The sequence below is a fragment of the Bubalus kerabau genome, chromosome 3 (assembly GCF_029407905.1).
Source record: "Bubalus kerabau isolate K-KA32 ecotype Philippines breed swamp buffalo chromosome 3, PCC_UOA_SB_1v2, whole genome shotgun sequence".
NCBI lineage: Eukaryota > Metazoa > Chordata > Mammalia > Artiodactyla > Bovidae > Bubalus > Bubalus kerabau.
Genome location: NC_073626.1, coordinates 82,715,357 through 82,730,065, shown reverse-complemented (window position 1 = coordinate 82,730,065; position 14,709 = coordinate 82,715,357). Strand labels below are relative to the sequence as shown.

The following is a 14,709-nucleotide window of genomic DNA, read 5'->3' as shown; positions in this document are numbered from 1 at the left end:
GGTCATGTATGGATGTGAGAGTTGGACTGTGAAGAAGGCTGAGCGCGGAAGAATTGATGCTTTTGAACTGTGGTGTTGGAGAAGACTCTTGAGAGTCCCTTGGACTGCAAGGAGATCCAACCAGTCCATTCTGAAGGAGATCAGCCCTGGGATTTCTTTGGAAGGAATGATGCTAAAGCTGAAACTCCAGTACTTTGGCCACCTCATGTAAAGAGTTGACTCATTGGAAAAGACTCTGATGCTGGGAGGGATTGGGGGCAGGAGGAGAAGGGGACGACAGAGGATGAAATAGCTGTATGGCATCACTGACTCGATGGACATGAGTCTGGGTGAACTCCGGGAGTTGGTGATGGACAGGGAGGCCTGGCATGCTGCGATTCATGGGGTCGCAAAGAGTCGGACATGACTGAGTGACTGATCTGATCTGATCTGATCTAGGTTGGTCATAACTTTTCTTCCAAGGAGTATGCATCTTTTAATTTCATGGCTGCAGTCACAATCTGCAGTGATTTTGCAGCCCAAAAAAATAAAGTCTGATACTGTTTCCACTGTTTCCCCATCTATTTCCCATGAAGTGATGGGACCAGATGTCATGATCTTCATTTTCTGAATGTTGAGCTTTAACCCAACTTTTTCACTCTCCTCTTTCACTTTCATCAAGATGCTTTTTAGTTCCTCTTCACTTTCTGCCATAAGGGTGGTGTCATCTGCATATCTGAGGTTATTGATATTTCTCCCCGCAATCTTGATTCCAGCTTGTGCTTCTTCCAGCCCAGCCTTTCTCATGATGTACTCTGCATAGAACTTAAATAAGCAGGGTGACAGTATACAGCCTTGACGTACTCCTTTTCCTATTTGGAACCAGTCTTTTGTTCCTTTAGCCTACCAGTTACTAATTTTATTCATAAATATGGTTTAATATGCTCTCTTTCTACTTTCCTTTTCACTATGCTGTGGTAGGTTTGTCCTGTCCCCCAAATGGAAATTTTAATGATTTCCTTACAAACTCACTGTGTAAGATACTATCATCTTATTCCATTGTATATTTCTCATAGAACTGACACATACGTTTATCTAAAGTATGAATCTAATCTTGTCACCCCTATTTCATTCACTTTCAAGGATTCCTGTTACCTACAGGATGGAGTTCAACTCCAGCCCATGAATCGGCTCTGACATAACCTTTTTTAGGAAGCTCTCTCTGACCACATCTTAAAGGAATCCTCCCTCTGTGTGTCCAGGATGCCTTATTCTTTTCCTTATTATTACACACTCCTGTTTGTGTTAGGAGGGTCAATTAATGTATTTCATCTGTCACTAGACTGTAAGCACCTTGAGGACCCAAGCTGCATCTTAATCTTTGGATTCACAGTGCCTAGAACAATGCTTGAGACATATTAAATGTTCAAAAGTATTTTGAGTGAACGAAAGATGCTTGTGGAATGGAATGATTGGAGGAACTTCATACAGAAGGCTGCACTGAGTTATGAGGGAAATTATATTTTTAATACACAGAGGGAGAAGGTAAAAGCTTCCAGAAAATGGGCCAGGAAAAGGGGATTATAAACTTTCAAGAGAATTGTTCACTCATGAAGTCTTCAAGCCATGATTAGAGTTCTCTTTTTCTCTCAAATTAGCAAAATTCATCGTGAGGAGGTTTCTTCTCCTATCTCTCGCATTTTGATGATTTCCGTTTCTTTTTGAGCTTTTCTTTGTGAAGGTATAAAGCTTCCCTGTTTGTATGGGGAGGGAGGAGGGTGGAGGGTTCAGGATGGGGAACACATGTATACCTGTGGCAGACTCATTTTGATATATGACAAAACCAATACAATATTGTAAAGTTAAAAAATAAAATTAAAAATAAATAAATAAAATTTTTAAAAATTAATAAAATTAAAAAAATAATAAAATAAAATTTCTCTAAAGGCAATAATCCATTGAGTCTAGGAATGTACTTAAGCAAGCTCAGCACTTTAAATATTGGCAAGTCTAAACATTCTCATTAATCCATGCTTATCTTCCACCCCCTCCCACCTCAGCAACCTTTTCACTCATGTATCCATACTGAGAGCAAAAAATAATAATGCAATAAGGCAGACCACTTTCCTTTGAAATGTCTGGGAAGATGCTCTGACTATTTTAGGCGATCTTATATAGCTCCGTGGTCTCTTGGGAACTAGATGGCTAGATTGTGATTAAAAGTTGGCATTTTACATTCTCATATTTAAAACACATATATTTCATCTTCTAAGATAAATTATTCATTATGTTAATACATAAATCTATATAAATAACAAAAGAAAATTTCATTATCTTTTAAGCTTAAATTCCTCCTACTTTCCTTGGGTTTCCTGGTTTCAAGGTGTTTTAAAGCTAGAAGAGGTTGTAAACATTATTGAGAGATTTGATTTATTTAGATATTATTTAAACCAGAGCTTTCACCAGTACTTCTGGAGCTACCTCTCCATCATTGGCAACCTCCTCTGTACCCTCAACTTCGCCCAGAGGTGCTTTCTCTACTTTCTTGCCTTGACAGAAGTATGACTCTGCCCTGAAAAACTACCATCCCTGAACCCTCCTCCTTGTGTACTTGGAGGCATTGCTCTTTCTGGCCACTCCTTCCCCACTCTCTTGTTAAAATTCTGATCATCTGAGGTTCAGGATGTACCCTCTTGTCCCCTTTCATTACTATTTTATTAAATTTCAGTTAAGTTTCCCTTGTTTACCAGGGATGTTGAAACTTAACTTTGTGATTCTCAAGCTTCCAAGCCCTCTCATTAACCAGAGAAAGCATAGCCTCTGAGTTCCTTTTCCTCCTTTTTAACAATATTCTCCTCTACTCTACTTTAGTTTCCATATTCATGGTCACAACTAGATCCTAGAAACTGTATCCATTTTACTTCATAAATCACTGAAGCAAAAGCTCATTCACCTTCCTTTCCAATTTGCTTCACCAAATAGTCACAGTACATGTGTTCTTTAAATTCACCAGGATTCTAGTCTGTTGATCTTTTTTTGTCTTCCGATCCACCCTCTCTTTACTTTCTTCCCTTTCAATTCATCTTACCTCCCATGGTTTCATTTCAATCACTTTCTTATTTCTCTTGATGGGAACCTAAACACCCTTAAACCTCTCCCCTCTCACACCTTAGCCTACCCTACAAATACACATTTTATTTTTATTTTTTCCTCACATAACCTCTACCAGGTTGAAGTCAGCAACTATCCACTTTCTCATGGCCTAAAGTAGAACTATGGAGAATTTTCAGACAAAGTCACTCAACAGCATCTAACAATATCCCTGTAAACTCGATATTGTCAACCTCAAATGGGCACCCAGGGCTGCATTAGGCCTGGCCATCTGTCTGCTCATCTCACTTCTCTGTATCCCACAGCAATGAAATTAAACTTCTTTCATTGTCTTCTCGATGCTCTTCCCACTTACATCAGACCTCACATTCTAACAGTGAAAACAGACAATCTCAGATTGGGATGTTCTTGTCTTCGAGCTACCAAGCCTACAAATTATCTATATCTGTATTAAATTCACCTTCCTTCCCCTCAGTGACAACCAGAATGCGTATGTTCTCTTATCTTTGGGTTATATTTGATCCCATGTTTTAGGTCCCATTCTCTTTCCCCTCTCAGAAATTTTACATCATTGATTTTCCTTGTCTCTGCAGCATAGCCAACCATCTTCTCCATCTCACTTAATCCATTCAACTGACTTTTCAACACATGCACATCTCTTTCTTTACCACAAAAATAAAACATGTCTCTCAAGTTACTGCTCTATTTCTTCCCTTCACTTTAACACTAAACTATATAAGAAATAATCTTCACCCACTATCTCTCAGTCAGTTCTTCACCCATTTCAATCTGCCTCCCAGCTTTTTACTTTCAGCAAAACAATTTTGCTCAACAGTTTACATCCATGTTGCTACACTCAAAGTATGTATTTAAGTTTCTACCTAATTTTACTCCCAATAAGAATGCAATATTGTTAAAGATACTCTTCCCTTCTAATTTTCTTCTAACATTCTTCTTGCCTGCTATTACTTCTCTGCCCTAATATTAAATGTCAGCATTTTTCAAGGCTCAATTCTGGATGTTTTCCTCATCACACTTGAAGAAAGTTCATGCACAACCGCTGTTTCAATTACCACCGTAAGACAGATGACTCACAGATTACTTGTTCATTAAGACCTCTCCACTAAGCTCCAGGGCTACAAATGCAATCCTTTTGGATATCTTGGTACCCAACTCATGGTCTATTTTTTTCTGACAAACCAGTCTTCTTCTGGTGCTTTCACATTATTTAATCATACCACAACTCATTTAGTTATGTACACCAGAAAGAAGAAAAATGAAATTCTCTCTCCCTCAAACCTCAAACAATCCATTATTTAGCCTTGTCAATTTTACATCCTAAATAGCGTTCAACTTAGTTCACTGCTCTTTATTTCCATCATCACCCTTTGTCATCACTTGCCTGGAGCACTACCATAGTCTCATAATTTATCTTCTCATATAAATATTGATCTTCTTCTGGCCCAGCCTATCCTGAAGCAGCAGCTCTCAATCAGGGATGTCTTTGCTCCCCGTGGGAAATTTGGCAATGTCTGAACATACCTCTGATGGTCACAGCCAGGCACCATGCTACTGGCATCTAGTGGGTAAAATGGAAGAAGACTTGCTAAGCATCCCACAATGCACAGAATAGGCTCCTCACAATAGAGAGTTACCTGGTTCAAAATGCCAGTAATGCCAATGGAATAGTGAATAGTGAAGTTGCTCAGTCATGTCCGACTCTGTGCGACCCCATGGACTGTAGCCTACCAGGCTTCTCTGTCCATGGAATTCTCCAGGCAAGAATACTGGAGTGGGTTACCATGTCCTTCTCCAGAGGATCTTCCCGACCCAGGGATCAAACCTGGGTCTCCCGCATTGGGGGTAGATGCTTTAACCTCTGAGCCAATGCCAATGGAAGGCCACACTAACTATTATGACCTTAGCTGAGTTACTGAAGAAGTTTAAGCAATGTATGTATGTGTGTGTGTTTGCGTATGTGTGTGTGTACATATGCACACATGACAGAATCAGGGCTACAATGTGAAAAGCTAGAGTAGGTTTTGTCAAAGTAGGATGTTTATCCCTGAAATATCAACCAAAGTTCTTTTGGGGTAAGGGTGGAGGTGAACACTGTGATTTTCCTCACACTAGGAGGATTCTTCTATTTCAGACACTCAGGGTGTATGTATCTCTTCTTCCTTACCTGTATACAGTTGCATATTTGTGTTGATTTATGTGCTTTACCACACTTTGTTTCCTTCACTAGACTAGAAGCTACACAAAATGAATCACATTTGTAAATTTTGTTTTATTTTATTTCAAATGAAATTGCACTGCAAATAGTTGATCGTTGGATATTAGATGTTCGGTGACTAAATCTTTTCCTCTAATATATGAGAAAACTTAGTCCCAGATATATTAAGTGACCTGAACAAGATCACACAGCTAATAAGCAGTGAAGAGAAGGCTTGAATCTCACTTTCTCATAATCAAAGGCTGTGGGTATTTTCCCCCTCTAAACTGGTGTTCTGTGCATTTATTTAAGCCTGTGGATTTTTACTCAGTAAATCTTTTGTTGGAACACAGTGCATAAAACAGACTAAAAGAGATTACAGCAGATCATTGATTAGAGACAACTCAATTCAACCTTATCTAAGAAGTCCTTTTCTATACAGGCCCCTTCTTACCATTTGACAGGGTGCTAAGGAAGTTGCCACACACTGACATGAATCTGATGATGGAGGCTTGGAAATGCGTCTACTTGTCCATATTTGAATTGTCTGTGGGGCCCTTTACTGCCTCAGTATATGATAGTTGTGAATTCAGAGTTGAAAATACCAATGTAATATACATCAGAGTTATCACTGGCTGAAATTTGCTTAAGCAATTTGACCAAATCACATTTTGTGTTTTTATATATGAAACAGAGAGATGATAATTTCATATCACCTATTAGGAAACATGAGAGACAGGGGTTCAATCCCTGGGTTGTGAAGATCTCCTGGAGAAGGAAATGGCAGCCCACTCCAGTATTCTTGCCTGGAGAATCCCATGGACAGAGGAGCCTGATGGGCTGCAGTCCATGGGGTCACAAAGAGTTGGACACGACTGAACGATTGAGCACACGTGCACAAAAGGTTTGCGGACCATTTTCAGCATTCTGGCCATTATCAAAACAACAATTTTCTGAACAAGAATCATGATTTTTAAGGCATTTTTATTTTTTCTTTGCTTATCTTAGTTCGTTTTTGCCAATGCAAGGAGCTGGATTAAATTGCTGAAACAAGAGCAAACAAAGGTGCTGCATCCATTTCACAGCAGTCACTTCATGTGGCAGTAGGAGAAGACACCAGACTGAACTGAGGAGAGCATTCTGTGCTTCTGTACTAGCTAAGGCAACCAAGCCACCTGCCATGGCTTATCCGACATAAAGCAAACTACAGTTATGAGCATTTGGGTTTTTGCTATTAGTTGGAAACAGAAATGTTAAAGGCAATGCCTTTTTAAAAAATGGAAGCTTCTTCACCATTGTTTGATGCCTGTAAATGTTTTTAGTTCCAATTAAACATTCACAGTAAGGAAGACAGTATATATCATATATTGGAAGGAGGGGTACTGAAAGATGAGATGGTTAATCACATACCACTATTTTCTAATTATATATATGTAGTGTATATATGGGAGAAGGCAATGGCACCCCACTCCAGTACTGTTGCCTGGAAAATGCCATGGACGGAGGAGCCTGGTAGGCTGCAGTCCATGAGGTCGCTAAGAGTCAGACACGACTGAGCGACTTCACTTTCACTTTCCACTTTCATGCATTGGAGAAGGAAATGGCAACCCACTCCAGTGTCCTTGCCTGGAGAATCCCATGGATAGAGAAGCCTGGTAGGCTGCAGTTCACAGGGTCACACAGAGTCGGACACGACTGAAGCGACTTAGCAGCAGCAGCAGTGTATATATATAAATGTTATAAATGTAGTATATGTATGTATATATACTGTGTGTGTGAAAATTAGAAAACATAAACATGCTAAGAAGTTAGGAGGTTATTTTTCTGAAAGCCTTGCCTGTCTAACCACATCATAGACACAGAAAATGTACCTACTCTAAGAAATGTTTTAGAGTTTTTATCTGTCTCTCAAACTTGACTCATTCATGCCAGTGTATTTAAAATGTAACAAAAGTAAAGAGCAATTCATCAGTTCTTTATCTGAACGGTCATGGTTTAGAAAATACAACTTCATGTACAAAAATATAAAAGTTGTGAGTAGCTATTAAAGTTTTTTCAACATATTACTTGACTTAAAAAAATACACTTTGCTTCTCAAGCTGTCTTGGCTCATTTACATTTCACAATTTTTTATTCAAAATAATTAGTCTGATTGATGGGGTTTGCTTGGTTGGATTGTGTTAATCTATAAAACAAGGAACAGTAGACTCCCTGTATTTGAAATATCCTTTACACATTTTTCCTTTGGGAAATTTTTATCTCTCCAATTTTGAATTACTGTCTCAAAGAAGTAATTTCATAATCTCTATGAATGGCCAGACTGTACTTACTGTATGGAGTTGAATAGGTTTGTAATTTGGGAACTCTATAATTACTAAGATTATCACCATAGGATGAGCGTGATATTAAAGAAAAACTCATTTCCTTCTGTCTTAAGCATATGACGTTGATATATATAGCTATTTTTTAAAATCCCTTAAGGACATTTCTCAGGCCTTAGGAAGTTGCATCTATTAACATGTATTAGGTTATATTTTGACTCTTATTTCTACTTTCTGTCTTTTATGAGAGCAAAACAAGCCACATGAAAGAAAAGCTGATTTGGGAAGTGGAACTATTCCCAGAGAAGTAAACTAAGCTTCAGATATGTGTTTACAGTGCTTGGCTAAGTTATCAACATTTTACCCGAAGCATATTGGAAAGCATCACTCATAGAAACCTCCTCCCTCACTCGCTCCCACTTTTTAAACCCCCTAAAAACCACATCTGTTTCCAACTGATAGCTTTTAACACATATCCCTTTAATGTCTTCTAACAGGAAGTGGAAATTGAGAGAAATTTGTGTTCACCAACATCTAAGAGTCACCCTGAGAGCCAGTCCGACGATTCTGTGAAAGATTCAGGCAAGAAAGACAAGGAAACACCTTATGACAAGATCTCATCTGAAAGTGGTCACAGTCACATCTTTGAAGGTTAGCATAATTTTTTTATATTTCTTGGGATTATACATTGTATAGCATGAGTGGTTAATAAGTAAAATCTTTAAAAGTTTTGTTTAAAAATTGGGAAGGAACAGCTCAAGAAACACAATTCAGGGGAGAAATGGCATATTTAAATACTTCTCTCTATATATCATATTCTGGAGAAGGCAATGGCAACCCACTCCAGTACTCTTGCCTGGAAAATCCCATGAACAGAGGAGCCTGGTGGGCTGCAGTCCATGGGGTCGCTAAGAGTCAGACACGACTGAGCAACTTCACTTTCACTTTTCACTTTCATGCATTGGGAGAAGGAAATGGCAACCCACTCCAGTGTTCTTGCCTGGAGAATCCCAGGGACGGGGAAGCCTGGTGGGCTGCCATCTGTGGGGTCGCACAGAGTCGGGCACGACTGAAGTGACTTAGCAGCAGCAGCAGCATATATCATATTTGCTTTGATTTTTAAAAATAAAATATCTTTTAATTGATTATGAGCCAGTACAATACGTGTTTTCAGTATTAGGCTTTTGGAGCCATGCATTTGATCGTCACTTGACTTTTCCTATTGCAAAGGAAAAAACATATTTGCCTCCCTGTCTGTGGGAAATAAAAGAATAAAATATAAGTAATTGTCAATGGCAAAAAAAAATGTAAAGCCTTCAACATCTCTTTTTCAGAAAATTAAACTAAATGTGCTTAATGAATTCAGAATAAAAAGTGACATGAGAGTGTCATAATTTAAAGGAAAACCTCATAAATTTGATCAGTGTTCTGCAAATGTCATTAAAAAGTTAATAGCTCATATGTTAGAAATTACAGTATCAGTATAATTTCAACTATGACAGAATTTCAAAATATAAATAATTTATTGTAAAATATGGATATAATTTATCATTTCTGATTAGTCATATTCTGGGTTTTTCTATTTTAGCCAAGTAATGCATATTATAGTATTTGTGATGTTTGTTAATAATCACAATTAGTACAACTTTTAGGACACTTTTGATATATATATTTATATATAGCCAAACATCAAGATGCCAGTCGAAAGTAATGTGGAATATTTTTTGGAATATGATAGACAAGTCACAATTTGGGAAAGCAAATGATGCTCTACTTTAAAACTTTGCTGTTCAAAGTATCTTCTGTGAATCAGACCAGGAGCATCCCTTGGAGGCATATTACAAATGCAGAACCTTGGGCTCCTCATCAGTCTTACTGAATGAGAATCTGTATGTTAACAAGATCCTCAAATGATTCGTGTGCACATTAAAGTTTGATAAGCTATAGTCTATGACAGTACAAACTGAACCTCAGAATAATTTACATATGATTTAGCCCATTCTGTTTCCAATTGATTTAAGTATGTAATTTGGAGTGGGAGATGATGTGGGAAGAATAAAAGAGAGCTTTCTTTCTTTTTTTGGCGGGGTAGAGGGGAGTAGAGGTGGGTAGTTTTCTAATGAGGGCCAGGCATGGATTTCAAAATACCTTCAAATTAGGATCTCAATCTCTATTTTTCATTTTCAATTCATTTTGGTATGCCCAATAGATATCCTAATATGATTAGTATTAGTCTTGAAGAATTTACTCCATATATTTCTGGCCTTGTGATTAAACTTTGTGTGCACTTGGCTGAATGCTAAGAATTAGATTAGCAGAGGCCAAAAAAAAGAGGGAAGCTTTAGTGAATGATTTATGTTCTGATGATGCTGGCCTGTGGAGATCTTAGCACAGAGAGGCTGGCAACCTAACAGCTCCTCCCATCTCACCTTACTTCTTCTCTCTTCTGTTTTCTTTCATTTCCATGCACAGCTTTTCAAAAGCCTCTTAACTTTACAAGCTTAGAAAAGGTAGTCTGAAGGGTATTATTTATTATCAAGGTATGACTTAAATTTTAGAGTGACCACAGATTTAAATTTCTAGGTATATTGAAAATCTCAAACAACTAAACTAAAACAACAACAACAAAAAAAAAAGCCAGAGTGGAGAAATTGCACTAAAGACGAACATAGCAACTAGCTGAATTTTTATTTTATATGTACCTTGCACAACACCCTAATCCTGCTGCATCACTACTTTTTAAGAGAAATTTCTTTCATTATAGGATCCTTTTAATTCTTCCATGGTACCTCAAATTTTTCTCTCTGATGGAATAGTCATAAGCCCTTTTAATACTTATAGTTAACTTATAATCTTGACAAAGCCAACACAATCAAAGGGTATATTCATATTGTTGTTCTGCTGCACAGAGATAGAATTTATTCCAAGAAGGTAAACACAAGTGTCTGAATAATTGTAATAACTGAAAGATATCAGAGTTTATACAATTATATGAGTGACTGTAATGGCCTCACATATTAGTTAAACCTCTTAAGTAGCCTCAAGCATTTCATACTTGAAGGTAGCATTTACTTATAGCTCTTCTATAGACAGTAGCATTTTAAAAATAAACTAACAATAAATTATTAACATGTAGTTACCTAATGGCCTGCATTGTTAGAATTTAGTAAAATCGATATAAATTGATAGTCCCATCTCGGGACTCAGGGACAGAGATGCTGAATGGATTAGCCCTGTCCCTTATCCTCAACTGCAGGTCACAGGGAGCAGCACAGAAGGGCACTGGGGTTTCCCCAGACTCCTCTCCATGTCTGATGATCCGTCCCGGGTTGTGTTTAATTGCCCTCACCACCCCTTCTTAGGTTGCTGAGATTCCTCACAAATGTATTAGAGTCAAATAACATATAGTGCTGTGTGTACATGTTAGTGCATATGTTCATATTTTCTGTGGAATGTACTCTAGTAGTTAGCTGTTCCAATGCTTCTAGGAAGACTTGGCTCATTTGAAATTAAATGTCAAGCATGACAAATCCATAATTTGACAAATTTGGGTGATATGATAGGTGTGAGAAAAGACAAATTCATATAAATGGCTTTTGACTGAAGTGTTGTGGTGCTATTAAAAATCTGATTTTATGGAATTTCCTTCAGAAATTTAAAAACCACTAAGTTGGAAAGTAAATAATAAGGGTCCTAGATACTGATTTACATGGTTTGATCTACTTCAGTTTGATCCACATGTACATAGTATACAATATCTACTTTTTCTGCTGAAAATTTCTGGACCAAGAGATGCTTCAAATATCACAGGTGATTGGGTAATGTTCATAAATTTTAAATTAATTGGGATTTTTTTTATATGAAAGTTGCCTACTTTTCACTTTTATTCTATAAACCATCATTTTAATATTGATTTTTTTAATCATCAACATGTAAAATGCTAACAGATAAAATATACATTCAAAGTTACTCTTTCAAGGCTTTTGTGATAAACTTTAAGATATTACCTGGTATATTTCTCATTTTATTATGCCTAATTAAAGCTAAATTTATTTTTATTCTCATAATGGTCATTCATCTTCCCTCATAGAGTTCTGGGTTCTGTTTGTTCAAATCTTCCACTACTCTATAAGTGGTGGGATCTTTTCAGTTATTAATGTTTCTACAATATTGATATATGTGCACTGCATATACTTGTGTGTGATTATTATTTACATGTCTCATTTGTTCTTTAAAATTAGATGTTTTAATGTTTTTTAATTAATTTAATTGTAGGCTAATTACTTTACAATATTGTGGTGGTTTTTGCCATATATTGACATGAATCAGCAACAGGTATACATGTGTCCCCCTTTCTGAACCCCTCTCCCGCATCCCTCCCATCCCATCCCTCTGGGTTGTCCTGCACTGGCTTTGAGTGCCCTGTTTCGTGCATCAAACTTGGACTGGCGATCTATTTCACATATGGTGATATACATGTTTCAATGCTATTCTCTCAAATTATCCCACCCTCGCCTTCTCCCACAGAGTCCAAAACTCTGTTCTTTATATCTGTGTCTCTTTTGCTGTTTTACAGATAGGGTCATTGCTGCCATCTTTCTAAATTCTGTATATATGTGTTAATATACTGTATTGGTGTTTTTCTTTCTGACTTACTTTACTCTGTATAATAGGCTGTAGTTTCATCCACTTCATTAGAAATGATTCAAATGCGTTCTTTTTTATAGCTGAGTAATATTCTATTGTGTATATGAAATACAACTTTCTTATCCACTCATCTGCCGATGGACATCTAGGTTGCTTCCATGTCCTAACTATTGTAAACAGTGCTGCAATGAACATTTGGGTACACATGTCTCTTATAAAAGTGTTCCACATGCGTATGCTTCAATGTGGTAACACCAGTAGCAAATAACCACTAATGACAATTAAGTACTTCAAAAGTACCTGCTGAGATGGAGCAATTTGTGAATTTCACTGAATTTTAATCAATTTAAATGCAAATAGTTACCATTTGGGACATTATAGTTTTAGTAGATGTCATTTCTTCAAGAAACTCATCATCCACCTTTCTCATAGGAAGGGATCCAGATGATAGTTAATTTTAACTTAGCCTTTCTCTGCAAATTTACCCTTCTAAAAATATAGGTGGGTAAGTATAAAGAAAGTCTATGTCAGCAAAATACACAAGTAAGTAGCAATAATCCACATAATAAAAAAATTGTCTACGAGGTTTAGTAACTGTCTCTTCTGTGCAGTATTTCCTAGTGACAAAATTAAGAGAAACATAGTTTCACCTGTGTCCTCTTCTCAACGCACTATAAAACAATGGTACTATTATAGGAACAGACATTTCTACTGTGAGGCTATGCGATTTTCCTATAATACCTTTTCTAGAGCTTAATTGTCTTAGGAATATGAATCCTCTCAAGTCAGGAAGCAAACCATTCTCTAAATACCTAAGGTCAACAAAGTTAAATGAAATACAGTAACAGGATGCCTTAAAATTAACAGAACCATTCCTTCAATAAAAAAGGGCTTCATTTGGAAGCTCATAAATAAATTAGACATTTAGTCACAGAGCAGTTCCAGCGACAGCCATCAGCACCATTTGTTCTGCTCTGACTGATGTGTTCTCTCTAATGAAACTCAAAATACAGGCTTTTAGACCTAGTCTCTGGGCACACCATGGTGAACCCAAGACTTTCAACACCGGCTTCTACTCCCAGACCTGCTTCCTTACCTGCTGTACCTTCTTTCATGCCCCCAGGTAATCTCCTATAAAATAGCCATGTTATTTTAATTCATACAGGAGACATGTCATCAGTAAAAATATTGTCAGTGAATCACCATTTAAAATAATCTCACAGTGACGTCCTTCACAAAAGTGAAGACTCCTTTTGTCATATCAAAAGGATTTGCTATGTTTGATCTCTTTACTCAGTTTGAGGTTGCTCTTTTTCTTTCTTAAAGTGGGTTTCACCTGCAGTTTTTCAATGACTCCCATATGTTCCTTTTAGTCCCTTTTATAGTCAGTGAGTCAAAACAAAGTCCAGAGTTAAATCATGGACTCTGCTGGAAGGGGCAGCTGGGGGTTTGCTATTCTGAGGAAACTGTAGTGAAGGATCTATTCATGAGGTCTTTCACATGGTAGCTATAAATCAGCACCTTGGAATGCTGGAAAATTTCCATTGGTTAATAATCAAAATCCCAGGAAATCATTTTGAGCTGGGACATAGTCATACTTAATTTTAAAACATGATGCCATCAAAGAAAGAGAACAACAAATATAAATATCCCACTTGAGAACCATTCATTCATCTTGTATATTAGAATAACTAAATATTATTTTTTAAGTATTCTGATTATAGAATCAGAAATGTATATTTATTCCTGGAGAATATTTTTGATGCACTGTTTTAATTTGTCCATTCATTCATTCATCAAATTTTTTTGATTATTTATTTGAGCCAGGTACTAGTCTACATGCTTGGGAACATCCATGAATAAAATAGACTAAGATGAGGGGAAAGAAAAAAAAATCTGCCTTTGTGCAGCTTGTATTCTAACAGGGAGAAACATACAATGCACAATAAAAATAGTTAAGTAAATTATATATCAGAAGGCAATAAGTACTATAGAAGATATAGATCAGGATAAATTGGATAGGGTACTGTGAAGGTTTGCAGTTTTAATTAGGATAGTCAGGATGAGCCACAACAAAAAGATGACATTTAAGCAAAGACTCAAATAAAAGATTTTTTCTCTTTCTTCATCCCTAGGAGTATACAAAGTTATAGTTTTTAATGCATTAAAAACAGATATATTCAGGAAGCTTTGAAGCAGAATCCTCCTTGAGAGATGACAGGCCCCATGATCTGAGTAGACTATATTGTTGGTATTTATGCAATTTACTTGATGCAAAGGTACCATGGCAGTAAAACTGTTATGGGGTTTCACAGATGGACTTAGTGGTAAAGAATCCACCTGCCAATGCAGGAGATGCAAAAGACATGGGTTTGATCCCTGGGTCAGGAAGATCCGTGGAGAAGGGAATGGCAACCTACTCCAGTATTCTTGCCT

At 37.0% G+C, this 14,709-nt stretch overlaps 1 protein-coding gene across 2 annotated transcripts in view; it reads left to right on the top strand.

The window, feature by feature from the left end:
* The window catches only part of LOC129646351 (uncharacterized), a 572,274-nt gene extending 561,083 nt beyond the window's left edge, over positions 1 to 11,191 (top strand). For both annotated transcript variants that reach the window (XM_055572369.1, XM_055572370.1), the window contains 2 exons: positions 8,124 to 8,277; positions 10,883 to 11,191. In XM_055572369.1, coding sequence (XP_055428344.1) covers positions 8,124 to 8,277; positions 10,883 to 10,941 — 213 coding nt within the window. In that variant the 3' untranslated portion in view covers positions 10,942 to 11,191. The remainder of the gene's footprint in view (positions 1 to 8,123; positions 8,278 to 10,882) is intronic.
* Positions 11,192 to 14,709: the final 3,518 nt, after the last annotated feature.